This window comes from Micropterus dolomieu, linkage group LG02 (assembly GCF_021292245.1).
Source record: "Micropterus dolomieu isolate WLL.071019.BEF.003 ecotype Adirondacks linkage group LG02, ASM2129224v1, whole genome shotgun sequence".
Lineage (NCBI taxonomy): Eukaryota > Metazoa > Chordata > Actinopteri > Centrarchiformes > Centrarchidae > Micropterus > Micropterus dolomieu.
Window position 1 is genome coordinate 21,552,786 of NC_060151.1, and position 26,731 is coordinate 21,579,516.

At 38.9% G+C, this 26,731-nt stretch overlaps 4 protein-coding genes across 10 annotated transcripts; 2 read left to right on the forward strand and 2 right to left on the reverse strand.

The window, feature by feature from the left end:
• Positions 1-298: 298 nt before the first annotated feature.
• mgrn1b (mahogunin, ring finger 1b) lies at positions 299-10,146 on the reverse strand. 4 transcript variants are annotated; one of them, XM_046039987.1, is made up of 17 exons: positions 9,782-10,146; positions 8,914-9,032; positions 8,654-8,742; positions 8,414-8,560; positions 7,759-7,876; positions 7,510-7,576; positions 7,252-7,295; positions 7,109-7,156; positions 6,508-6,576; positions 6,244-6,403; positions 6,013-6,122; positions 4,164-4,378; positions 3,789-3,900; positions 3,660-3,705; positions 3,464-3,568; positions 2,362-2,407; positions 299-2,131 (listed from the first exon to the last, which is right to left on the reverse strand). In XM_046039987.1, the coding sequence occupies exons 1-16, from the start codon at positions 9,867-9,869 to the stop codon at positions 2,367-2,369; spliced, it is 1,578 nt and encodes a 525-aa protein (XP_045895943.1). In that variant the 5' UTR covers positions 9,870-10,146; the 3' UTR covers positions 299-2,131; positions 2,362-2,366. The 4 variants fall into 4 exon arrangements, with proteins under 4 accessions (XP_045895943.1, XP_045895934.1, XP_045895917.1 ...); XM_046039978.1 differs by having other exon boundaries at positions 7,486-7,576; XM_046039961.1 differs by lacking the exon at positions 2,362-2,407 and having other exon boundaries at positions 7,486-7,576; positions 9,782-10,144.
• A 3,511-nt stretch (positions 10,147-13,657) lies between these two features.
• cdip1 (cell death-inducing p53 target 1) lies at positions 13,658-21,443 on the forward strand. 2 transcript variants are annotated; one of them, XM_046034994.1, is made up of 6 exons: positions 13,658-13,796; positions 15,277-15,416; positions 16,158-16,295; positions 16,856-17,132; positions 19,565-19,638; positions 19,906-21,443. In XM_046034994.1, the coding sequence occupies exons 2-6, from the start codon at positions 15,341-15,343 to the stop codon at positions 20,085-20,087; spliced, it is 747 nt and encodes a 248-aa protein (XP_045890950.1). In that variant the 5' UTR covers positions 13,658-13,796; positions 15,277-15,340; the 3' UTR covers positions 20,088-21,443. The 2 variants fall into 2 exon arrangements, with proteins under 2 accessions (XP_045890950.1, XP_045890958.1); XM_046035002.1 differs by having other exon boundaries at positions 19,565-20,043.
• On the reverse strand, positions 21,444-22,848 carry polr3k (polymerase (RNA) III (DNA directed) polypeptide K). Of its 3 annotated transcripts, none has more exons than XM_046035033.1 (4): positions 22,751-22,848; positions 22,558-22,619; positions 22,297-22,384; positions 21,444-21,750 (listed from the first exon to the last, which is right to left on the reverse strand). In XM_046035033.1, exons 2-4 carry the CDS (start codon positions 22,606-22,608, stop codon positions 21,623-21,625), a joined length of 267 nt encoding a protein of 88 aa, XP_045890989.1. In that variant the 5' UTR covers positions 22,609-22,619; positions 22,751-22,848; the 3' UTR covers positions 21,444-21,622. The 3 variants fall into 3 exon arrangements, with proteins under 3 accessions (XP_045890989.1, XP_045890982.1, XP_045890978.1); XM_046035026.1 differs by having other exon boundaries at positions 22,558-22,623; positions 22,751-22,839; XM_046035022.1 differs by having other exon boundaries at positions 22,558-22,803.
• A 172-nt stretch (positions 22,849-23,020) lies between these two features.
• Positions 23,021-25,555, forward strand: snrnp25 (small nuclear ribonucleoprotein 25). The gene is made up of 5 exons (XM_046035012.1): positions 23,021-23,430; positions 24,545-24,635; positions 24,771-24,876; positions 24,981-25,055; positions 25,151-25,555. The coding sequence occupies exons 1-5, from the start codon at positions 23,245-23,247 to the stop codon at positions 25,206-25,208; spliced, it is 516 nt and encodes a 171-aa protein (XP_045890968.1). The 5' UTR covers positions 23,021-23,244; the 3' UTR covers positions 25,209-25,555.
• The last annotated feature ends 1,176 nt before the right edge of the window (positions 25,556-26,731 follow it).

The window sequence follows — 26,731 nt, forward strand, 5'->3', positions numbered from 1 at the left end:
CCTTCCTTTCAATTTGCATCCAGATTTAACAACATTTAGCTCACGTTACACCTCCCCATAAAGTGTTTCTCTGGTGATGGGTGAGTAATTTTATCTAGATAACAGTACTAATTTTAGAAAGTCATAATCTTAGCAATGTCAGAGGAATGAGCAGTCATTTTACTTTAGGACCCAAAGCTCAAATTCTGACCAAATTAAATATTTTCATCAAATACAATGACATTGCAGTAGGTGGGCAACAGATTTGCAGACAAATAAACAGAAACTAAGTATTGTAATAAATCAGAAAAACTGGTTGTTGAAGTACTGAATCTTTGCTCTTTATTGTTATACACATGCTGCTATACACACGAGGAAAGGTATTGATTCTACAGAGAGCCACAAACCACCTACTGTGGAGTTATCCTGGATACCAGGTCAATAGTGGTCAGGACAGGAAGGCACAGTGTCAAGATGAAATGGCACAGACAGGGAAGGGATAAAGACAAATTAACCATGTTACTTAAAAGCAGTGAGAGGTTTACACCTCTACAAATTCACATGCAAATGCTAGCCTGATTATTAAAATGCTAAAGTTTTCATTTATTGCATTGGATGGGTTCCTTCTAATCAAACATACAGTAAGAGAATCCACTTGAACCTAAATACTAAGATTAAAGGCATAATTGACACATGGTCATAACATAGTAAATGAACAGTTCAACTGAATATTGCAATAACAAGATACATTTTTCCAGTAGCATGAAGTTTGCGATAAAAAAAAGAAAAAAGAAAGGCTCTGTACAAAATCCTGTCTACGGGCTGAAACGTGTATATTGTAGCATTTATAAGAACACTAATGTCCAATGCAACAAGCAGGCAGCCATACCAGTTCAAGGCACATAGATCTATATGCATGGCGCTACACATAGAGGACCACGGTAAGTAATTGCGTAACAGCCACACAAACACCCGGCCCCTTTTATTTTGCATCTACATCACATAAGCAGACGCTGGCATTGCCACAAAAAGACTGTACAGAGATCTGCCACATCTACAACAAGCACACTTACTGTGCCATGCTGAGTCAGCATACATTTAGCTGGAGCATCGATACTTGTTGCAGGCTTTAGCTATCTTTGAGTTTAGCTGTTAGGGTGTGAATCTGTAGCTCTAATCGATTATCCAAGTCTTAAATAATGTGCATGTTAATTTAATCTACTTCCACTGCTTTAATATCAGGGGTTTTTTCTCTCTATGTAATATATGCAACTATACAATTTTGAAAGTAACAACACATGATTCTAGTACAGTTATGGTACAGTTAAGTACATATGATATCACATCATTTGAAATAATGGCATGTCGATGTTTAAGACCGCATACAACTTAATAGTAATCTCATCATAAAGTTAATATAAGGAATGGATTATAAACGATTTTGTCGGAGTGCAAAATCACTTCAAGTAGACACACAGATACAATATGTTTTTAAATTTCTGCTCATAACCCAAATTCAACTGACTGGAAAAACAAGTCATTCATGTATTTCACTGATGAATACAATATACTAAACACAAACTGTATTTATAAATTCCTGTGAATTTAGTGTCAAGCAATCAATAGAGTTAATTTAAAGTACGTGTGCTTAAAAGCACCACCCATGACAGGCAGTGAAATATCTCTGTGAAATCCACATTACTAGACCACAACTCTGGGCCAAGACACACAACTGAACACCATCTGACAGTTAATGAAATGTTTTCAGATCTGAGGAAACAATATCTTTTTTCTTTTTTTTTTTTAAAACATCAGTCATAAAGGTAAGGTTTCAAGAGCATCTTTGCAGGAGTCACATTTCTTTTTTTTTAATGTCAGAGACCTTGATGGTATAAACAGAGTACTCCTTCATCCAAGTGAACTTCCTTTCAGGGCTGATCACAGAATCTGAAGACTGAGGGTAGAAGGAATAGAGGGACTGGATGATCTTTGTAAAGCATGAATCTGTTCTGATGCATGGGAGGGAAACAGCTGGATCAGAGTCAGGGGTGTTCATCCTCCAAATGAAGGCTGCTTGTGGGACACAGGAGAGGCTGACTGGAGCAATTTGTGCTCTGACTTTTCAGGCTTTCTGTTGACTCTGTTGATGACCCTGACGAGGAAGAAGCAACAGATTATCAGCATGGCTCAAAGGGAAGTTTCCAGTCAGACGTCACATAAGGACAGTGTATAAGAAGCAACTGTCACTATTCATCTTGTCTACGTTAAAAAGCTATCTGCTGGGTCTTTTTTTCCTTCTAGCTGTGATAAACAACAATGGAACAGGATTCAGTAGTACAACTCATATACAGAGAAGCAGAGCAGACAGGAAAGCCTACATACCACGGTTACTCCTCCAAACCAATAGAGCAGGAATCAGGACCTAGAGCTGCCCAAAGTGAGGCAGTACGAAGTGACAGGACAGGAGGGAACAGAAGAGTGTTAGGAAACAGAGAAGCATAAGAGCACACAGGTTAGATGCAAAGCACAAGGAAACACGGATTGAGTCTTGGATTTAAGAAGGGAAATATTAGAGAACCAGGACAGATTTATCAGCTAGAAAGATGTCAAAAATAAGCAAATAAGAACCAGACCATTTGTATTTGACAATGCTGTCATTTGTGTGTGTAGTCAATTCATTACATTTATTAATTTAGCTTACGCTTTTATCCAAAGAGACTTACAATTGCTATATATGTCAGAGGTCGTATGCCTCTGGAGCAACTAATGGTAGGGCTGGGCGATATGGCCAAAAAGTCATATCCCGGTACTATTTGGCAGAATTCCGTATAAAATATATATCTGTATTTTCTGCTAAGAGGCATGTTGAGGAGGTGTGTTGACGACGTAGCCTATCAAAACAAAGCCAACGTGGTAGCTAACGAATAACATCTGACTGGTGTGTTCACTGTCGCTTTACCTGGTCCGCTCTTGTAAAATATCCACAGTGTCATGACTTGTAACATAATCACCGTGTTTCTCTGATAAATGCTCCAATGTGTCGCCTAACCTGGTCGGCCCGCCGAAGTAAAGTGTATGTGTGGGAAACACTGAATGAACCGTGTTTTTCTTTTTACAAGCCCGGTCTTTAACAGTGTCGACCAGCAATGTTGAGAGTTTGCCCCTCCCCTCGCAGATGGAGAGGAGGTGCTGCGCGGTGAGGGAGAGAGGAGCAAATGCTGGCAGGACTTTACGCAAACATTAATTAACTCAACATCAAACTATATTGATATAAACGGTATTAACTAATTTCATATCTCTTTTGAAATTATATCGGTATACCTCGTATACCACCCAGCCCTAACTAAGGGTTAAGTGTCATGCTCAGGGACAGAATTGTGGATGGGTCACAGTGAGAATTGAACCAAGGTCTCTCACACCAAAAGCATGTGTCTCATCCACTGAGCCATCGCCACCCATCAATTATTCGTCAAGGATTTCTTACCTGGCAGAGACAAGTCGCCCGGTGGGTCGCTCTCTGTTTTGGTCAAGCTGCTGTGTTCACTGCTGCAGTCCTGTAGGATGTCTCCCCCAGAATGCATCCTGTCTTCTGGATCACCCGGGAGGAGTAAATGTCAATGAATCTAACTCTCAAAGCCAACAAATCTTTACCAGTGTCACATAATTATGAGAAAACTCACCATCGTCTGGAGACAGGGATTCTGCCACGTCCTCGGTTGCCGTGGCCTGGAGGAAGAAGGAAAAACATCTTGTTAAAGTGTTGGTTTGCGGTCAAAGTTTAAATTTCCGGTAGTGAGGTGGCAGCTTACGTCTGTGGGGGCGGGGCTGGTGGACAGCATTGTGTGTGGCTGAGCATCAGACATCTCAGACAGCTTCTCCTCATCTTCCTCCTGGATGGGAGAGGATGGAGACCTAAGGGTGCTGGGGTGGGTGACAAGGCAACAAACAAATATTCATCAATGAATAAAGACACAAGTAGAACAGGTAATACAATCGATCACAGCTACCTACACAGACCTTCACTACAATTACACCACACCCGCCAGGTGTTGTAGTCTTAAGAATAAACTTGGACACGAACACGTACGTCTTACACAGAACCGCATTTCCTGTCCTAACAGTCTTTCTTACGGTTATGTTTGTGTGTTTGCATGCACACGTAAACATACTCATTGTGAGGTTACCTGTCGGGTGACTTGCTGACTTTGCCTTTCTGCAGACTCCCATCGCTTAAATGCTCCGGGGAGCTCAGCTGTCTGCTGTCGCTTCCCAGACCTCCGGAGAAATTGATTTCATCATATAGGGGAGCAGATGGGATGGCAGGAGACACCGACCTCAGACCATTCAGAGCCTCCAACAACGAGATGGGTTCAAAGCCGGGAGGAACCGAGTCCGTGCCCTGCAAAAAGACATAGAAATGGACCGGTGGAGACAATGCGCAGCTGATAAACAAACGGCTGCATTTTTATAAAAGAGCACTAAAGATTCAACTATTTCATTCAGAGGTGGGCTATTGCCAGTTTAGGTGCCAGATCCCTAACATACAGTAAACATACAGTATAATATGCCTTACAAAGCTGTAATGTCTATATGAGATAAAATCAAAATAAAGAAATCTAAACGTCTGACAGTCTGTTCTGGAGAAACAGGTTAGGTTTTGGTGGCTAATGCAACATTTCATATACATCCATTTTCTGCCACTGCTTAACAAAAACATCCAGCAGCTCTCGCCTTGCTTTTATTTGGGATCCTGGAAGCCTCTAGGAATCAACTCTGAAGCAGCTGCAGGCAGATTATTAGGATGGAGCATTATTATTATTATTATGGAGGTGTTGACTTGGTCAGGGTTTTTCCTGCGTAGAGAAATTTTTGGTGCCCCCCAAAGAGGTTTTAGCGAGCGAATGTGTTTTAATAGCCATTTATCCAACAACTGTTGAGCAAGCAGAACACAAACTTAAATACGTCTTGACTTTCAGCAGTCACCTCTCCTCTCATCCACAGCCGCTGTAGCACACACATGCAGCAGGCGGTGAATTAATAAACGAGCTGCTGGTTGGTTTGACTGCACCTGAATGCTCCACTACAAATCTTACGCTAATGACTTCCTGTTATTTCTCACACCATAAAAGCCGTTTGTGCTTAAAGTGTGCCGGTACTGTCACTTTTACATTTTAGTCTTTGGCGTACCGGCACAGGGACTCTCTTTCGCCCTCTCCAGATCTGGGCACTACGTGACACTCACCTGTTCCCGTTCTCTCCTGCCTGCTAATCTCCGCAGGGAGATCGGGAGCCTTTCATGCAGCCGTGTACATTAGTTGCTCGTTAAAGTCACTTTTCGTGAACCAACCAGTCACAACCAGGAGGAGGCGGGAAATTACAGCACTACAGCAAACTTTAGAAATGTTGAACTTGTTGTTCTGTATGCACAGTTTTTATTACTGACAAGTTAGCAATTTGCATAAACAAATCATAGATTATCCATCATGTAGAGTATTTTTTTTGCACAATAATTTAATAACCCACACAAATGAAACTGCTGTTTTGTCCAACTAGAATTAATATTATAGGCTACTAAAGGTAAACTATAGTAGATTATAGCCTAATATTATCTGAAATTATGATGAATATCCAAACATTAGCACTAATCAAACCTTAACCACAGTGGTGTAGGCTAATATCAGAAAATGGTTTTATTTGTGAAACAGCTGAACGATCATGCTTATTGTCGTGCAAAGTCACCCCCCCCCAAAGGCCCATTCTGAGCCAGGAAAAACCGTTAGTCACAACATACCAATTTGCTGCTCAATAAAAGTTGGCATAAATCTAGATCACATTCTTCCCTGTTGACTTTTTTTATTGTGCTATCAGTGTGAAACACTTTAACATAGGGATGGAGTTAATTTAACACTTTTGATTTTCGTCTGTTCCAATACAGCATCCCGCAGACCTGATTCATGCCCAGTTTCTCCTTGATGTTGCAACAGATCTTTAAGCTACATTTTAACTGATCGTACACATGTGCATGAGACTTACTGAGTGCTCGTCATGGTCCATAGTCTGAGCCAGAACGGGGCTGAAGGACACGGGGGAAAGAGCACCAGGCTTTTTCCTCACGGCTCTGATCTGCAGCAAGGCTCTGAAGGCTGGAACACGGGGTCAAATTAAACACAGTAATAATGGAAATTTGTTAGACAAACTTCTCTTGAAATAGCATTAATAAAACGCCTTAAAGAGGAGAACTAAAAACAACGAAAGACGTCTTACGCAGCCTGCAGATTGGACAGTTGTTGGCCTGGTAACGCAGAGTGTCTGCGCAGGAGTTGCAGAGACACAGATGTCTGCAGGGCAGGATGAGCGTGTCTCGCAGGTCAGACAGACAAACAACACACTCATTGCTGTTGTCACTGTTCTCGTCATCTGATGGCTGGAAACAAAAGGAAAAAGGAAACATGTCAAATTAAAAGTCAAACAAATAAAGCATGAATGAACTTTTAAAGCACTGTGATAAGGCAATCTTTTCACTGAAACCTTGGTTTCTTGGTTGTTTTTGTTCTCAATCCCATAGATCTCCTGTAAGAGGTAGCTCACACGGTCCACCTAAAGAAACAGTAACAGAAATTTGACATTCACGTTTTCAGTAACCCACGTCCATGAAGACAATAAGGTCCAAGGGAGTTGGAAAGCAAAGTGTATAACTTATTCTCTCCACTGTCTTGTTTAGTCCTCAAAATTAAATCCATCTGGCTTAACATGTACTGTAGACAGATTAAAAACACAAAAAATCTGAGAGTGTGAAATTATTTTGAGCTGCCTGTAAGATAAGTTTACATTCATTGTCTGTGTTATTGCCAGACTTCCATGGTTGTCAGCACAGATAATTTTTTTGTGGCGCTTAGTTTTTTCAAAAGCTGCAAATGAGTATGAAGGTCAATGACACTCAAACCTCCAGCATTGCATTAACAACATGCTGTAGCACACACACACAGTGCTTCCCAATTTACTTAAGTAGGATTTGGGGTGTGATTAAAAAACAACTAACAGATTAAAGCAAGATAAAAATTATTTTTCCACAATACATTCCACTTTTAACTTTAAGGCAATACTGAAATGAGAACATCCATAAACCTACAATTTGCTTCTGCTTCAGAGGCTTGACGGAGAAACTGCCATCAACGTGCTGGAGGTAGAAAAAAAACCAAACATGTTTTACTTATATAAAAACCTGTTTTATACAGACTACAAGTGATTACTTATATTTAGATGTATACATACTCTTTCAAAGGCTGCCAAAAGTACGTGAGCATGTCCAAGGCAATCTTGAAAAGAACACAGAGTATCCTGGTTAACACATTTGTTGACCCAGACGTGTATTTAAGCTTACAATTCAACTGCTAACATTGAAAGTATTAGTACAAATCCTTATATAATTAATATTTTGTCCTATTTCATAAATATGCATTTCACATTTGTACAGCCAGTTTCAAGAGAAAAGATAATTGTCCTCACTGTAATGCAGCTCTAGTGACCTACCGTCCCCTTCATCAACCACAGCTTGGATAACCATCGGAAACACTCCTCGGTCGAGGTCAAAGTTCAGCTTTAAGGGAAAAGATATCATTATATTATTCAATGATGCCATTATAAACAGAGGACATGTACCTGTGTGTAATAAGTCAGAGTGCTGTGTAAGTGGAAGCAGGGGACATGAACAAACACTCATGGAGACTATTTGTTTTTGTGCTCCTGTAACAAACTCCACTAACTGCCTCAGATACTTACATCCTCCTCTTTCCACTCACTGAAATCCATTTTGAATGACGGCATGGAGAACTGTTGGCTCACCCCTCGCTTGTAATGCACAGTTTCAGAGACCATTAATGGATTCTTCGGGCTGTAACTGTAAGTTACAGAGAAACAACGGTCGGTGTGCAGATAGATGAAGGAGTCCTGGGCAAAAGCTGACATTTAGACATTTATCAGCAGCTGTCATCTTTAAGTACCCGGTCCATTCATTAGTATCCCTCGACAAAATGAACAGTAGCAACATGTGATCTTTCTGATGAATCATAACACATCAACTTCAGTACGAACTTTTACTTTCATCTTCTTCTATGTCTTATCTGCAGTATCCATGGTGACTGGTGGTTGCTAAGGACCCCGCGTATCTATTTTAGTCGTTGTGCTCTAAGGCTACAATCTCGCTACCCATAAAACAGAGTTTCAATGTCTCTGGCACGATGTTTTCCACTGAAATGAAGCTGCTGTGTCAGTTAGATGAATCTGTTTTTTAATGAATCCTGAATTCAGACAGGATTCATAAATGGATTTAGATGTGACACTTACATTTTAATGAATGAAAGACTTGATAAGGTTCGGATTCTGTTATTTCTCATCCTTTGTGCTACTAGAGCTTCATCTGAGATCAAATTCTTACACTGCCATCCCATTGGAGAACTCCTCAAATGCTTGGCAGTAGAGAGTGATGGCCACCCGGGCATCAGCATCAAAGGTGAACTCCACACCATACTGAACCTTTGGTTTTCCACCGTCCTCCACCAGAGTGTCTGAGTCATCTTTATACCTACAATCAAGAGGTTTGGCAAACATTAAGTCGGCACAATCAAAAGTCTTCTCCTTAAAACAGTTCATCTTAATATTGTCTCGCTATCTTTACCTGACCAAGCGCAAAGAGTCCTTTCTAATGTTGACCAGGCTCCTCAGGGTTTTCACAGGCTCGTGGGGTGCAGGCGTCACATATGGAAACTAGTGAAATAATAACAGCAATACGAATAACGATATCTGACTTTAAATTATCGACATGGTTTGACGAATCGAGTTACTGACCAGTTTTTTTTTTTAAAGCTGTGGAAAATATACAGCTCTGAATTCTCAAGACGATTAAAACAACTCGGATGAAGAAACAGCCGTTCTCACCTGCACTGGCCTATTTCCAAGAAAATTCAGATCCATGTTTTCACCAAAAAGGTATCCCTCTGGATGTGGTGTGTCAAATTTCTCTCCCCCCATGAAGAAGTGGCTAGCAAAATAATTCCCTGAGGATGAGAGAAAAAAAAAAAAAAAAGAGTGATTAACAAAAGCACTGCAAGCAATATAATATAGTGATACTGATCATTTTCTTTCTTTCTGTGTCAATGTAAACAATAACTCAATTTATAGGCAATTATTTCAAATGACCTCCATGTAAAGATAAAACAGTTTAACAGTGTAACAGTTTAAGTTTAAGTGTAACATGAATCTTTGGAGAACCATTGTTTTGTCATTTCAGTTCAAAACTCAAATCCCAAAACTATTTCAGACAGGCATGGGTTAATATTATACTTTCAGGTTCTCTTCGCAGCTACTTTTTATATTTACTATGTTTTAATTGTTTGAAAACATCTTAAAACTACAAAGTGAAAGTGCAATAAAACACTACGACAGACTTAATTTAAATACACTTGTAGCATCTATTAAATGTGGATCAAACTTAGTCGAAGTGTGTGTTGTTGGACACCCAATGATTAATGCGTTGTGATCACGATGCTAGTAACTTAATAATAAAACCAATTTGGATTCATCTGACAGTCCTCTGCAGAATGTCTGATACATAATGTAAATATCACGGGATCTTCTGAGTGATCCATCTGCAGCAATCAGGCGCATTTGTGTTTCCAATCGTTGTCTAGTTAGCGGTTTTATAGCTAATGATAATCAACAGAGAGGAACTAGCTAACCAAGTGTGTTACCTCACAAGATCCACGTTTATGGGAAACCTGAATTCACCCGAGTTACAATCACATACCGGATTTCGGTGGAAATCGATAGGCCGAGTTAGCCTGGATATCGATGTCCTCGACACCAGCGATTCTGCGACTCAGGATGGACCCCATCGTTTTCAGCTGGACAGCCGACGATAGCTACAGTTAGCAAGGAGCTAACAGCGCGTCCGCAGCTCCGATTAGCTCTGCCTTCCGCGTCCTCTAACGCCAAAAAACACAGATAACATCGACCAGAAACACACGCTCGCGTTAATTTAACATTTTACACGTTCCGTTTTTCAGTGGCCGCGTTGGGACTGCCAATGTTAACAGGAAACAAATAGAGAGACGGGCTGTTGTTTTGCCAGAGCTAACGACTAACGTAGCAGGGAGTCAAGCTGATTGGCTGTCTCCAAACGTTTCCAGAGATACAGGGCGTTCGCTCGACGTGGTGGGACCGCCCGGTGGGGAGGGGTCAGGAGGGGAAGGGGTCAGCGTGTCAGTGTAAGGGCGTCGGTTGAATTTATAAATATTTAGGGACAAATTAGATGAAGCCATACCATAACAACAACAACAACAACAACAAAAAGGTAGAGTCAAAACAGAATCAGAATCGGGTTTTTTGCCAGATACATTTTTCACATACGAGGAATTTGCCTTGGTATATATTGGTTATGTAACAGAAGCTACACATGAACATAAATACAGAACTATTATAGAAAAAGTAAAGAGATTAAAAATGTACAGGTATACAAAATAATAGTACAATACTAATACAAACAATGCAAAACAAATACAGGATAATTAACAAGGAATGCGCTAAAATTCACAATTTGAGCTATAAAGAATTTAGGGGAGAGTAGGGTGAGTTGAGACAGTTTTTACTTGATGTGTCTTTAAAGTGAGGACATAACAGTAATGTCTCCAACTAAAATATGTACATATATTTTAGGATGTGGTGCATCCCTGGGAATAATCAATTTAGATCTAAAATAAACTGTTTTCAAAATATGGCTTTCCAAAAAAATGTGGACTCACCCACATGGGGGCCAGTGACATCAATGGCATTTTATCATGCAAACTGAATTGCCAGTTCCCAAAATTTAATTGCATTTAGTAGTGAAACATTTCAACTATGTCTCCTAGTTGTTTCATATCAATGTATTGCTTTAAAGTCATCCTGTTGATTGCCAAGTCCCGTGCCACCTGATGAATGGACTTCCTATTTTGTACCTCTCCCACTACTCTGTCTAAATCCACAAGAGGAGATAAAGCCTGTCTGTCTAACATTCATAGAAGCCTGACATGATGGTTTTTGGTCACATCATTACAGTTAAATATCTGGCTCAACTTTCCCCAGGTATTTTGGCTCAAATTACCCCATCCCTGCCATTTTAACAAAATGTTTAAGAGTAATGTCATGCTAAAGGTATAGCCTCATATTGTTACTTCCTAAAGCACTAACACATGCATAAGACTTTTTTCAAACCTGTCTGTAATTGCTCAGACACAAGAATCAGGACTCCTTGAACATAAAATATCACTTATCACTTATTCCATGGGCCTCTCTCCACCACAGGATGAGTAAAATGATTAACTCTTCAAAAATAGGTATTCATATAACCAATTTTGTCCATGGTTGCCGGGAAACAAGGGGTGGCTCAACTTCCCCACAGGCTCAAATCACCCTGCTCTCCCCTAATAGTTCAAAGTTGAGTGTTGTTGTAATGTGTGGTGTCAGGTGTGGTGGTGTGGGGGGACCCGGGCCTTGTTGAGGAGGTCTGCTGCAGATGAAAAGAAAGTGTTCTTGTGGCAAGAGGTTTTGTTCCTGCTGGAGGAGAGTGTCTGAAAAGCTTTGTGTGCAGGGTGGGAGGGGTCGGCCAATTGTTATAGCTGTTTCCAGGCACATAACACACACGGACTGTAAAATAAGTAAAAGTTGAATATGCAGAAACATAAAATTAACAATATAAAACTTTTATCTGAAGTGTTGGTGTTATGGTTGAGTGCATTTAGAAACATGAATGTTCACTGCCCTCCAGTGGTCGCAGCGAAGAACTGCAGCATTGCGTATGTGGCAGACACATCTACCCCCCAAAAAAGAAGATAACATTATGAAGATAAAATAAAAATAATAAAATAGCTTGCTTCTTCTAGTCACCACTATTCATTTACTAATTCGAACTGTTCAGATATTGTCCAACTTGGCAGATGTGTAAGCTGTGTGTATGACGGACCCATGTGGTTGAGCAGAGTGTTCTCAGAACTACCCTCTAGTGGTCATAGTTAAGAACTACACTTTATTGAATTAATAAAATAGCGTCAATCCAGATATTATACTTCCGGTTAGGCCTTTCAAAACAAAGTAACCAAACAGAAACTGAATGAACCAACTACAATAATATTTAATCGTAATCATAATTTCAATACGACATGATATTAAAACCATTCGCTCAACATTACATTCGTGGCTTACACGCAGGGTTGATACCTGCATAATTGTTAATAATAGTAATAAATAATAACATAATGATAATAAATGACAGGTGTTAGTGACAATGTTAGTTTTAGTGATAATTGTTTTAATTTTAGCCACGAATTTAGTGTCGTGTAGTTTCTCACTGTGGCCATTGGAGGGCAGTGAATATAACATGATTATATTGTTGTTTTTTTTACATATATATTTATCGGCAAATATTTATTTCTACAGTTGGACTGTGCTGACACTTTTTAAAAAAGTTTATTTTCACTGTGAAACAACATTAAAGCTGTTTTAAATGTTTCCTCCTTCTATCTCTTTTTTTATTGAGGTGTAAAATTTACATCAATATCTGGCATAGTCAACATTAGTGCTTACATGAAACGGAGCAAGAATAACATCTTTAAAGAAAAAAATAAATTAACATAAAATAATAATTGAAAAAATAGAATAAATGAAGATAAAGAAAAGTAACAAATGAAAACTTTTTTGGCTGTTTTTTTCTTCATAAACAACAGGTATTTGTAGTGCAATGCAAATTCTTTCTTGAAGACATAAATAGAGGCTGTGTTTTAAAGAATGACTGAAGATATGAGAAGCAGAGTTTCAGCTGTATTGCATTGGATATAAAGAGAGAGTAAAGAGATCACAGAACACTTTGTTTTGCAAAGTCTTACTAGATAATTGGTGATCAATGAAGGAAGATGAGGGGATTGAACATTTGAGGTAGTGTATTTTTTGCCATTAGAAAGAAAGCAGGATGGGACGCTTTGGACAACCTTATCATAATGTTTACAGTTGCAGTGAAAATTAAATTTTGTACCAATGTCTTCAAAAGATAAAACATTTCCATAGTTTTCTAAGGGGTGGTGATGGTTCAGTCGATAAGACACATGCATTTGGTTTGAGTTTGAATCCACTGTGAGACACCAATGTGTTCCTGAGCAATTGTAAGTCGCTCTGGATAAAAGTGTCAGCTAAATAAATGAATGTTCATGTAATGTAAATGGGTGACAGACCAAATATTGTTTTCCATCCATTCATTGAAATACAGGGACTTATTTCTAAAGAGAATGAATCTACCACCCCAGATGTGTACATCATGGAGAGTAAAATTGTGGTTGTTCAGTAGTTTCCTATCAGTACTTGTAAATGGAATGCAGACAGTTTTATAGAAAGTTTTGGAACATCAAAGTCACAGCGTGAAGGTAAATCAACACCTCCAATTTTTTTAAAACAATTCCCTGAAGACACAATACCAGAAATTTCCACTGTTTGCTGGAAGCGTCAAAGCACACACGACATCATACTAACACTTCCGGTTAAGACTTTTAAAATAAATATATTTATTTAATTTTAATTTTGGGGGGGCTGTTTACTTTTTAAGTTAATAATATGTAATTATATACATTTGCCAGGTGACCCGTTTTGATACATACCGTCACCGTGTAAAACATAATGAATGACGTCGGGTGTAAATCCGTCTCAGCGGATGTGGACTCTCATCAGGAGGGACGGAGCTGCTAACGTCAAACAACTTCAGTAACACTGCGGACAGGCTGCCTTTCTCACTGAAGCAGGTAATTTGTTTTTGAGCATACAGACAGCTGCATTATTACAACCGCGACCAGAAACAATGTTTCACAGACCTTTAGTACATTAATTTGTAAATGAAGTTTCGCGCATAATGTTCTGTTTCTGTGCCTAGTATGGCGACGCTAGCTAGCTAACGACAGCTAGCAAACATTTTTTGCATTGCTTTCGCTGCACAAACACATAATTGTTTTCCTAGTTACTGAACCAGCTGAGTACAAACAAAAAACTTGCTGTCAGTCGTTCCTCAACTTATACAATACAACAATATATAAGAGCTAGGTAAGGTTTTCTGCGACCTGCTAAGCAGCCAACCCCTAGCATCGTTGACACCTTTTTCGCGTAATCTCTGTTAGCTATAGTGTCAATTAACGGTAATAATCATGCGAGAGACTTCTTTTAGATACACGTCCCGATTTAAGTTAACATTCTCGTTGGCTTCCGCTTGCCCCCATTACGTAACCAAGTTATTCATGGTTAGTTGTGCAAGTAGCTTTGAGCTGGATTATCTGGGAAAGGATTTAAAAAAAACCCAAACATCTAAGTTAGCTAGCAAATGGTTAGCTGAGAAGCGTTAGCGTTAATTTGGCGAGGATTGGTTCATTTCTAACGGACGTGATATTTCAACGATCTTTCTCTTCAGTTTTAAGTTATTTTTGGTGTCGCACACTTGGTGTTTTATTTATGAGCCCAGTTATGGCAGTTCTGTTGAGAGCGAGACTGAGAAAGAGTACATTTTGAGCACTGAAGGTGACATTATTATTGTTGTTGTTTTGGGTAATTACAGAATGAACTCCACTAACGTTAGACTGTCAGTCTCTACTAGTTACTAGATGTTGCCCGTCCTTGCATATGTAACTTATTAAAATAATAGTTATTAAAATAAGTTACATCAGTTACCTTTGCTCGTTTACCAGTTATTTGTGAATGTGCTGACAGTTACACATATATAAGTAAGATCTGCACGGGGTCTTTTCACAATCCTGTATTATGTTTTGTTGTTGGACTTTTTACCGACACACTATTAATAGCTTCAATAATAACCACAGAGAGGCAGCAACATCTCACTGACTGAAGTTACACACAGAGTTTCACAACTGTTATTTATTTTAGGGCTGTTGTATTAAATTGTGCTCAGGCTTTCTGTTATTGAACCCCTGTAACACACTTGTACATCACTTCAATCATCGAACTTGCACCAAAACAGGCCGTGCAAGGGTGCCTTAAACTTAAAAAGAGTAAGCGTCACGGAGTTGCTCAAGACTGCACTGCATTTGACACAGTGGTTTTTTTTTTTTTTTTTATAAATGTGCGGTACATGTGCAGATCGACATCAGCAGTTACACAAAGTACTTCATTAGCCTCTGACTTTTGTTGGAACATTTTGTGACTTGATAGAAGTCTGTGTCAGAGAGTAACGAGCAATGGGACTGAAACTGTGCATGTTTTATTTTTTTTTCTGTGTAGAAGTCCCCTGGAGAGTTGTGAGGTGAGCTCCGAACACCTTTCTCTATACAGACGTCCGGCCAGTATGTCCAGTGACCCTCCTCCTCCATACCCCGGAGGACCCAGTGCCCCACTCATTGAGGAGAAGAATGGACAACCTGGTAATAAAACTAAACTTGCAGGATTGCGGTGAATGTTAATAAGCACTAACAGATACAGTATTTGTAGGGTCCTTCTGTGTCAAATCAGATAAAGGTTTTTGTTTTTTCAAAAAAAAACAGTGTACAACAGATACAAATGAATGAAAGGCACAAACAGATGACATATTTTTCATTAGAGGCCCTTGAAAATGGTGGTTTCTGGGGCCCCAGGCAGTTCTTCTAACTATATACATATGGACGTTTTCATACTTTGGGCTAAAAATACAGTATTTGATGTTAAAACACATTTCCGGGGCTGTAACATAAACCATGCTTGCAATTTGTTGCCTTTTTGTGATGCCATAATGGCGATATGGACTAATTCTTGAACATAACATCAAGGAATTAGTGCCAACTGCGTCATCTCTGACTTTTTTGAGTCAATAGGAGGAAATCTATGACTGCATACTACCTGGAGGAAACCGGAGAGGTTGCCCAGCACAAAGTTTTTAACTGCAACATTTTTACTGTACATTCTGATGTACTTTCTTGCAATTTGCCAATTTTGCTTCATGACTATCAAACTGTGCACAATCAAACCCCACAGGATGCATCTGCACGCCACATTTTAATCATTGCGGTTTGAGTAAACTGTCACGATAAAGACTTGCAGTATGAATTTTTTTGCATTCGTTGACTCTGACTCATACCGGTATACACCTGTCTTCAATGTAATCCTTGTTCCTTTTTCTATGAAAACAGTAAGAGCTGCTCCTATACAGGGACAGCCCTTGCCTCCAGACTACGGTCCTCCACCATATGAGGCCACACAACCAGGCTTCCTTCCCCCACATGTCCCAGGAGAAGGACCCATGCCCATGCCAATGCCTCCACCACCAGGTGCTGCAGACAGCCTGCACACACAAATAAATCCGTAAAGCATCACAACAAGATCAGACACATTACCACAGCATATGATTGATATATAAAGTAGTCGAGACTAATTTGTTAGCAAGCAATTCACTGCCTTCAGACAGAGCAACATTAACTTTTATTCACCGTCATGTTTTTGACCACCTAATGTGATGTAATTCAAATATTTATTCACCTGTTATCTCATCTAGTTGTGGTTGGTAAGCTGTAAAACCAAAACAGACAGTTTAAAATGGTTAAAAGCTACATAAAGCTACAATGTTGGGTGTTAATTCTCAGTGGGTTTGGTAGTACTAGTGACACTTGAACATCAGTCATTGGACTCATTGTTCATATCATTTATAGGAGTTTTAAAGTCATGCAAGACATTTATTTGTTACTTCAGTTGGGTGTAGCTCCATCACTATAGGCCCCCCAGCTTAACAAATCAAATACCTAAACATCATGATAAAGCCCACCATACAAGTTAACCTGTGCCTAAAATGATATAAAATACAGAATATTAAGTGTAATTTCCTTCTACGCAGGTGGCCACTACCCGCCTCCGCCCGGTCACTTTCCACACCCAATGCCAGGACAGATGGGTCCCGGTCCCAGTCACTTTGTCCACATGGGAGGTCACACTGCGACCGTCCTGGCTCCTCCAGGAGCAGCCACCACTGTGACTGTACTGCAAGGGGAAATGTTCCAGACCTCACCAGTGCAGACTGTGTGTCCGCACTGTCAGCAGGCAATCGTCACCCGTATTTCCCACGATGTCGGACTCATGAACACACTCTTCTGCCTCTTCTGCTTCTTCGTAGGGTAAGTAGATCACAGGTCAGAAGTCGAGCAGAAAAGAGGTCTGGTAGCAGATTGGTTAAGGTGACTTAACAGTTGTTTGTGGTGGGATTTGTAGCATCATGGAAAGTTTTTGTTGGCCTCACACCCTCAGCTTTATAAATATGTATCACACACACAAGACTAAAGAAAGTAACATATTAAAGTCACAGCAGTTCTAAAATACACAGGACTCCTTTAACTGGGTGGAAGAAGGGGTCGGCTTGCACATCCTTTTATGGTCTCATATTGTGTATCTTCCATAGATAATATATTTTTTCTGTCTCTCATGGGTAACAGTTAATTGATTTATGTCTTTGAGGCTTACCCTCCGTCACAAATTTAAGCTGGCAGGTACAGAAGTGTTATAGTATTTTTATAATTATACTATGTCAGACAATAGAATTCAAACTCACGATCAAGTCATTAGCTTCACATTCCCAGCCTGTTCTCAGCAACCCGTTTATATGCAAAAAAGAAGACAAAATATGCTCTGAATATGCAGACATCTGGAGTTACAAGTTTCACCAGCATGTTCTTCATTCAGTCAGCGTCTTTGTATTGTGCAATAATTTTGTATGCATATTTTGCATACAGAGCTGTCTGTGACCTCTGTTCTAGTAGGATGCCAGTAGTTACTTGTTTTCATTGAAATCAGTGTTAAGGAGCAGATGTTGCCTGTAGGGATGCAACGATTATAGATTTTGTTGGTACGATTATTGTCAGAGAAATAATCACGGTTTCACGATAATTACGATTATTATGCATTAATAAATTTCACAACACTAGTAATGACTTAAGTTGATTTTTAATATTTAATTACATTAACAATTATATTTCTATAATATGTAAGTATTATTAATATAAGAGGAATATTAACTTTTATCCCCCAGGGGAAATTGTTATTAAGGAGGGGAATAAACTGAACTGTTACTGTCATCAACTCTCATCCATATAAGTATTAGTGAAAATGATAGAAAGAAATTGAGTGCAGTGTTAACTGAAATGCGGTTAAGTGGTAGCCTATAGTCCTGAGAGTCTAGCTCCTGATGTATGTCAGTGTTTTACACCTGGCAACATTTTCTCAACACAGACAGAAGGAGGCAACAGGATGTAACGTTAAATGTTCAGTGACTGAAGGTCTTGAGAGGACTACGTTCTGTCTTCCATAAAGGCCCTTTCAGAAAAGAAGTGATTTGTACTGTGTGGAAGCTGCTCGGCGCTAAAGTTCAACTACTTTGACCGCGGCATGCGCGCAAGCTCGCCGTGCAGTGCGCGTTGCTCGACGCAGCAACAAACCAAGTTATTGAAAATAAATGTCTCAAATCGCAGCGGTGGGTCTGAAAGTTTACACTTGCTTGGTTTGTTTACGTTGGACTGAAAGCACAAGTCTTACCGCTACGGCATCGATTGTAATTGACACGTTTATATTTAATTCCCTACCAACTTGCCATGTTATTTAATATAATGTATTAGGCCTACCTTTACTTGGGCGTTCAAAGCTATGGTGATCCCACAGGTGCTGCATCAAGTTTAATGTAGTTATTCACTCCTTTAGCAGGAACCTTTTAACGGCAAGTATTTGAACAGGTGATCCGTCATCTTCAGTGACGACCTGGTCAGTCTTAGTGTAGCCGAAATGTTTGGCCCCTCTGCCATAGTTTAGCCAGTGTAAGTTACAGTAGCCTCTGATAAGCACAACACTTAAGCTGGTGCATTGCTCCTGTAACTTTGTTTTTGTTTTATGCAAGTTGCCACAGTTTCGTTCCGTGCAACAGAAACCCTCGCGGAGCCTTTACGATTAATTAACCGTGACGTTTTAAAGCGCAGTTAATAGTGAAATCCGGTAATCGCTGCATCCCTAGTTGCCTGGCTGCCAGGCAGGGAATGCACCGGCTGTAACAATGTAATTTAACTCTCTTGTCAAAATTATATGCAGACAAAGGTGCATGGTTCTATGCATGCTTAGAGCCCACGCAAAGTTTTTCAGACACAGTGATGCCAGATGGTTAAATCATGAAATAAAGCTCAGTACGTTGGTGAAAAACAGGCATTCGCTATATCACTATACCGTAACCATCATAGTTTGATCATTTGTGTGGACAATATTTAACATCAAAATTTAATTAAATTTGAGGGAAATCAATATAGGTGGGAGTCCTTTTCACCTCAACCATGTTAACTAAGCCAGCTGATGAAATGATCATCATCGGTTGTAGAAATCCAAGATTACATCAAGTAGCATTAAAGACACTTGTTGTTGCCGGGATTCACCGTAAGGCCCCATGTGCGTGCATGTTCAGACATAAGTATTTTTTTCTTCCACCTGAACACCCAATTCTTATTTTCTGGCCACTAGTTTGTATAACCGCAGGTGTTTGAATTTGCAACATGATATTTTTGCTCCTCATTTTCAGGTGTGATCTCGGCTGTTGCTTGATTCCCTGTCTGATTGATGACCTCAAGGACGTGACACACACCTGCCCTTACTGTAAGGGCTACATTTACACATACAAGCGTATATGCTAACCACCGACAGCTGTAAGCTACAGAGACATGTACATGCACACACATAAAGTCACAGCTACTCCTGCTGGTAGTTACAACCCTCCCCCTCCCTTTTTTTGCAAAGTGTTGTGTAGCCCTCTTAAATTGAAAGTGCAGTTTTCTCATTAGTTCAAAGAATATTTACTATGTGTCTTTCAGCACAATTCGTTCTTTCATGTATAAACCTGCATATGAATTGTACACATTACAGCGAACTACAGAAGGTGTAGAGCACAAAAACATCACAGAGATGGACAGGAAGCAGTCACACAGGTCCGTCTGATCGTGTATAAAGAGTCTGATGATGTTACACATGTTAATGGGAAAAACATCTTTGGAAAGAGACAGCCTGAATTAGAGAAAGCTGTGAAAATGGTCACTTTATTTATTTAAAATCATATGTGAATCTTGCTGAGCGGCAAGTAAATTGAAGTCAAGAATGCTAGCTAAGCTTTGTTTTTTTTCCCCTATTTATTTCAAATATTTTATCCATTATTGTGATATTGAGAACTGTGAACATTTTTGTCCATGTCCATAATTTTGCTCTTAACAAACCTAGGTTTTCTTTTTATGTTTATCCCTCTTTGAATGTGAGAAAACTAACAAACCACTTTAAGTAAACTGACGTATTTGTTGTCTGGGAATGGTCAAAACGTACGTTACTTGATATGTATATTAATCTTCTGAGCTTAAGTCATAAGTTACAAAATGTTCGATGATTTACAGTTGAGCTGTGTCCATTAGATACTTAATTTTCATAATGAAGCCAAGATTTGCACTTTAAGTTAGAATTTCCCCCTCTGATGCATTCACAAAAACCTCAACCGTACCGTTTGACTTTGAAGGAAAATAAATAAGGTTTACAGTGGTGACTTTGTGTCATCTCATGAGTAAAAGCAGTGTATAATTTTGGCTTTTACTTAGGTTTGTTGTTAGCTGAGTTAATCTCACCATACATGCACTTATTCAGAGTATAGTAGACTAGAGTTTTACTGTTACTGGGGGAGACGCACTGCATGACAGCTCCGTAATATTGTGTCCTCCCTCTGGCCCATGTGTCCGTCTGATGCACTGCTCCACATTACAGTATCTTCTCACTGGTACTTTAGGCTGATTGATTGTTGGTGCCACAGGTAGCTAGTTTTAAAATAAAAAAGTATGTTGGCAAACAAATTACAGTGGCGGCACCATCATCACATAATACAGTTTAGCCTGTAGCCCTCCTAATATGGCATCAGCCCTTAGAGAGTACCTGCATTGCTCAGATGCATGTTAGATAATACAGATGTTTTTTGACTAATACTAAATAGTGACTTCTCTGCTAGGAATAAGCTTGAGATAAATGATTGTATCAGACATCTTGCAAAATGACATTGTGATTCCATTGATTACTACGAACAATGAAAACAACCATTGTTCCACCGCAGCATGCCCAAACTGCCATTCACCTTCACTCACCAAGTGCAGAGTTTGTCTGCATGAACCACACATCAAAATGAAGAAGTCTCACTGGCTAGTTCCTTGACTATGTGCATTGGATTTTTTTTCTCCTTTCTCTAAGCTGTGCAAGATAGTTTTGAGTTGAAGGATTGCATTGAACTTTTAATACGCAGTACTGTATGCCATTGTTCTGGATAATACTGGTCTGCATTGCTCTCTTAATGTCTGTGATATGTATAACTGTAAGTCAAAATTTGTTTGACTGTTGTATACAGGTACTATTTTATCAATAAAAAAATCTGAACATGGTTTTCCTTGAAACTGATTTTTAATATCTGGGAAGTGAATACTATATGGAAATATCACCTGCAGAGACAAAAAGAAGATTTATTCAGCTGGACCTCCACACAGAATAGTAACTGGAAATAACCAGCAGGATCTCCATCAGAGCCCATTAAATTCATCAAAATGTTCAAAGTGCAAAGGTTTCAGTCTCTCCATCTGTGTCCACACTGGGCATTGCAGCATTTGTAGAAAGTAGTCATCGGTTCATCAGCTGATCTGGTCTGAATCTGCATGAAGTATGCCCGAGGATGGCCACACTTGGGACAAGTTTCTGTAAACAGATACAAATAGTAACTGTACTGTGAAAGAGGGGACGTGTATGAGACAATACAGCTGTACACCGAGATTCAAAATAATAGAGGTCATCTCCACCTAATTCAAAATGTGTGTGTGCCGCCTTTATTTTTGGTAAAGATTTGCTTGAAAGAACAGAAAAGCGTTGGCAAGTTAAACTGGAATTTTACTAGTTCAGCAGTGCAATACTCATACAGTGCAAAGGCATAGGTAGTGCTGTAAAACCTTTTGAACTTGATGTGTTAAATTATCTTGAATGATCAAAAGATGTGTTCTAAGTCACGTTTTTACAAAATTACACCCCTGAATTCAGCTATTAAATAAAAAGCTAAATTAAAAAATGGCTGAGAATCACAAAATGTTGATATTAAAATAACATTTTCCCTTGATATTATATAACAAGCATTATATACCCGAGACAATAGAGGGGTTTAGAAGATTTCTTGTCAGACTGCAGTCTCTGGCCTCTGATACAGTGGTAAACTCAAGCCAATAAACCATCAATTATTTTATTGTCACTTACCAGCAGTCGAGTCCACGTTTTCCCAAGCTGCAGCGCCTCCAAGAACATCATCCACCTCCTTCAGCTTTGGATACTTCCTGTTATTTACCTGCAGAAAAGAAACGTTCACAGAAACAAAAGGCATCCGTGAAACTAGGAGCAGCATTTTCTAAGCCTAAAATACTTAGTATAGACTGTAATTCTGATTGAAAAAATGTAAAAGACTCTGAAGTGACATAGTGTATGCTGTGATATTTCATCTCTTGACACAAAATAACTCACCTTTCGTGTGATGTTGTGTACATACGGACAGGTGTTGCAGGCGAATCTCATGCACTTCTGTCCTTCCTCGACAATTAAAACATTTCCGCAGGTTGGACAAAAAAGAAGCATGTTAGCCGCGAAATATTTGTAGCTAACAGCTACCGACTAAAATATCAAAGCCAATGTAGGTACACTGTTTTACACAGCTTACAAATTGTTGACGTTTCCCTGCTGTGGACAGCTTTCTGCATGTGGAGCAGCGGAAGAGAAAGCCGGTGCTACCCTTTTATTGCTCGGTAGGAAACAAAATATAGAAGGTGTATTTTTTAATTAATTCAACGACCACACAACAAAATATAATAATCAATCAACAATATTAAACAACAGCAATACTTGCCTGGTTAATAAATACACAATAAAGCGGTGTCTGAATTTACGTTCACTATGGGGAACCGTTTATATTGAGCTACGGTTGCCTCTCGGTATTTAATTTTAACTGTACACATTGTTTGTTTACTTCGTAGCTTCTTGCTGCGAAACCGTTTCCAGTTAAAATGTTTGTAAGCTGTATTTGTTGAGTCTCTCACTAAAATGTTTTAGCATTTTTCCTGTCCCATCGGTAAAGAACAGTTGTAGTTTTAACATTACCCGCCTGACAAGAAAAACACAGGGCTGCTGTGTGTTGACTGACTTCGGTGGCTGGTGATGGAGGAGCAGAGTCAGGGCGCAGTGGGAGGAGGGCTGTCTGTAAAAGAGGAAGAGGTGGAAAACGACAACCTGACAGAGGAGGAAGATGAGGAGGCTCTTCCTCACTCAGAGATCCTGGATATTTTCGAGGAGGGACTTGCTCGACTCGTTCAGGACCCTTTACTCTGTGATCTACCAATTCAGGTTGGTTTGGTCTCTCTGTAATACACTTTACACGCAGTGTCCTGTGATGAAAAACCAAAGAACACATCATAACAGTATTTTGTAAGGTGTTAAAATATATAAATATTTAGATCCATCCTGCTTTCTTTAATCTTTCTTGGGATATCTTTAAAGTCGATGTGACTTAAGTCCACCAGTTGCAATTTCATTTATGTGGTTTAGAAATGCTTACACTTGGTTAAATTTAGTTTCAACTCTTTACAGTAACAAACAAACCACAAAGTCTAATGTTAATTCTGCTTGCACCTCTGAGAAAATTGTGTGTACAGATCTAGTGAAGGGCATCTAAACTCCTGAAGAATTAAGTTGCCACTCTGAGATTATTATTATTGAGAGTGTCAGAGTTTATTTGGAAATACTATTGAACAGATGAATTATAAAAGTACTAATTATTATAAATGGTTGCATTTAGGGCTTCAACTAACAATTGTTTATTATTGATCAGCCTGTTGATTATTATTTTTATGCTAATAGATGCATTATTTAGTCCAGTGGTTGTCAAAATGGGGTCCCCAGCAAAATTATTTATATTTTTATTTTCAATACAATTACATCCATAAGTAATATAATGACAGAATGAATAACTACTTGGGTCATGTAATAAAACATCTAAAAGCAAAAAGATGGGGGACCCTGGGACACAATTTTATTAAATGGGGGTTTGTGGTCTAAGTTGTGTCAATTTAAGGGTTCTTGATGTGAAAAATTTGAGAACCACTGACTTAATCTATGAGAATAGTTTAAAAAAGTTCACAGAGCCCAACGTGACTACTTAATCATTTTCTGTGGATCGACTAATCAATTGGATAATTATTTCAGCACTATTAGCAAAAGGTAATTTACTACACATCAAACTCGTTTTTACAGGTTAGCCTTTTAATTAATAAACACCAAGGCTCAGTGTTACATTATGTTGCTCCTTCCAGGTAGATTGTGTTTGAGCTGAGCACCTTAGCTGTGCTGCACTTACTGGACATGTGTTTTGGGCAAAAAAGAGTTTGTCAGAATCTGTACTGATTGATAGAAAGTCCTGTTAACTTTCCTGAAACCTTATCAAACGTGGATTTATCTTTAGGTGACTCTGGAGGAGGTAAATTCTCAGATTGCTTTGGAGTATGGCCAGGCAATGACTGTGAGGGTTTTGAAGGCAGATGGCGAAATAATGCGTAAGTGTCTGATCGCATAATACTGTGTATTTTCTTAAATTTTTGAACATCATTACACAACTTATAGCTGTATTATTATTATTAGTATTGTATTTTACACTTTATAACATTTTCTTTTGTTTCATTAACACTAAGCCATAGTGGTGGTGCAAAATGCCACTGTCCTTGACCTGAAGAAGGCCATTTGCAGATTCATGGAGCTGAAACAACAACGTGAAGGCGGAGTGAAACATGTCAGCTGGTAAACACACTCAAACTCAAGAGCATAAAAGGGATTTAAAAAAAAAATTTTAATGGCCAAACGTATCATTTGTTACATTTGTTTGCTTCCTCTTTTTTTGACAGGAGATATGTTTGGAGAACTTATAATTTAGTATTTCAAGGGGAAAAGCTTGAAGATGACAAGATGAGACTCAAAGAGTAAGTGGATGAATCACCTTCTTCACTTGTGATGCTGTTATCATCAGCACTGGTTAAATTTTTTTTTCTCTCTCCGTATTTCTTTATATCTTTAGCTACGGGATCAGGAACAGAGATGAAGTGACATTCATGAAGAGACTCAGAAAAAAGTGAAATGTCGCAGCCAACGTTTGTCACATCAGGAAAAAGCACCAGTTCCTGCAGCAGTGTTTATTGGGGTGCTACCAGACTTCTCGGACTTGAAATGACCTTCACAAGCATTCATGATTGCACAACTTGTTTTATTTGAAGGGTTGTGGGGGAGTCACGACATGATATATCTGTGTGCACATTATACACCCCAAATATTTATCCAGAAAGTCTTTACGAACTGAGGTGTTTCTCAAAGAGGCTACAAATAAATAATATATCTGGAGTACTAGATGTTAAGCCCCCCCAGTGTGTAGTGATTTTGTTTAGTTGTCTGCAAATATTAAAATATATTACACTGTTGTAATTTATTTGTCTGTGTTTGTGTTTTACTTTAGCTTGTATTTCATCCAGGGCATTATGTACACTTTCCAGAGAAGGCTGTTATAAATGTAATCTGGTGATTTGAATATTTCCTGGTAGAAGTGGGCACTATATGCAGTTATTTACCAGTGTGGATGTTACCTGCACAGGACACACTGGGAGCAGCAGCTGAGGAAATAAGGTAATGTACACCCTTTCTCTTTAATACAATTTAAATGGGACTTCAGGAAGTTAGTAGTTAAAATGTCTGAGGAATGGTTTTAACTTCTTACAGTGTGATTGTGAGTTCAGTTATAAGCAGTGGGCTTGAGATTTGTGTTGTGTAAGTGTTGCTTCGAAAAGTAATCCCAGGATATTATCCAAACTAATATCTCATCGCACTTTTCAAAGAGCAGGTTTAGACTGTACTCTTTGTAATATTATTTACAGAGACCCAATTTCCACCGTGAACAAGCACTTGACGATAAAAGCATGGAAAAACTCAAGTCTAAATTATTGTTATGGTACTTTTGCCTGCTCAATCCTGAGTCAGTTTTATAGATTTTTTTTATTTTTACAAATGTCTTTCTATTGTTTATATTTTTTTGGAGGGGAAGCAGTGTTTGACTATTGAATATTTAGTTCACAATTTGTAGCTTGTTTTATTACCAACTTCAAATGTTATTCAGGAGTTTTAAAAGTATGAATTTAATCTGTTGTAAAAGTACAGTGCACAGTGAGTGAGCACTTTCGTTTCAGTCAACCTTTGATGGCATTTACCAGTTTGCCTATTGTAAATTATTCTTTATTGCTGACCATTTGGAGATGCACAACAACATTACTGACTGCCCACTCGATGTTTTATCAAGATTCATCCATGGCACGACATCACGACAATGAGTCTTTCAATGAAAAATGTTTGGCATGCCATCTTTTTTGATTCCTGAAACTGGGTTTTGGTTCAAATTTCAGATGGTAGAGAAATATGCAAATGTTACCTGTAAACAGATGTGCCTGTTAAGGATTCACAAATTTTGGATGTTCTACAGTTGGACTTATTTGCAAAGAATAAGTCTGAGTAGAAACAAATCAAGATTCTTTTCATTCATTTCTTTTTTTTGTGACCGGGACAAATGCATGAGACATTGCTTTATAAAGTATACAAATTAGATTCTATGCGTACA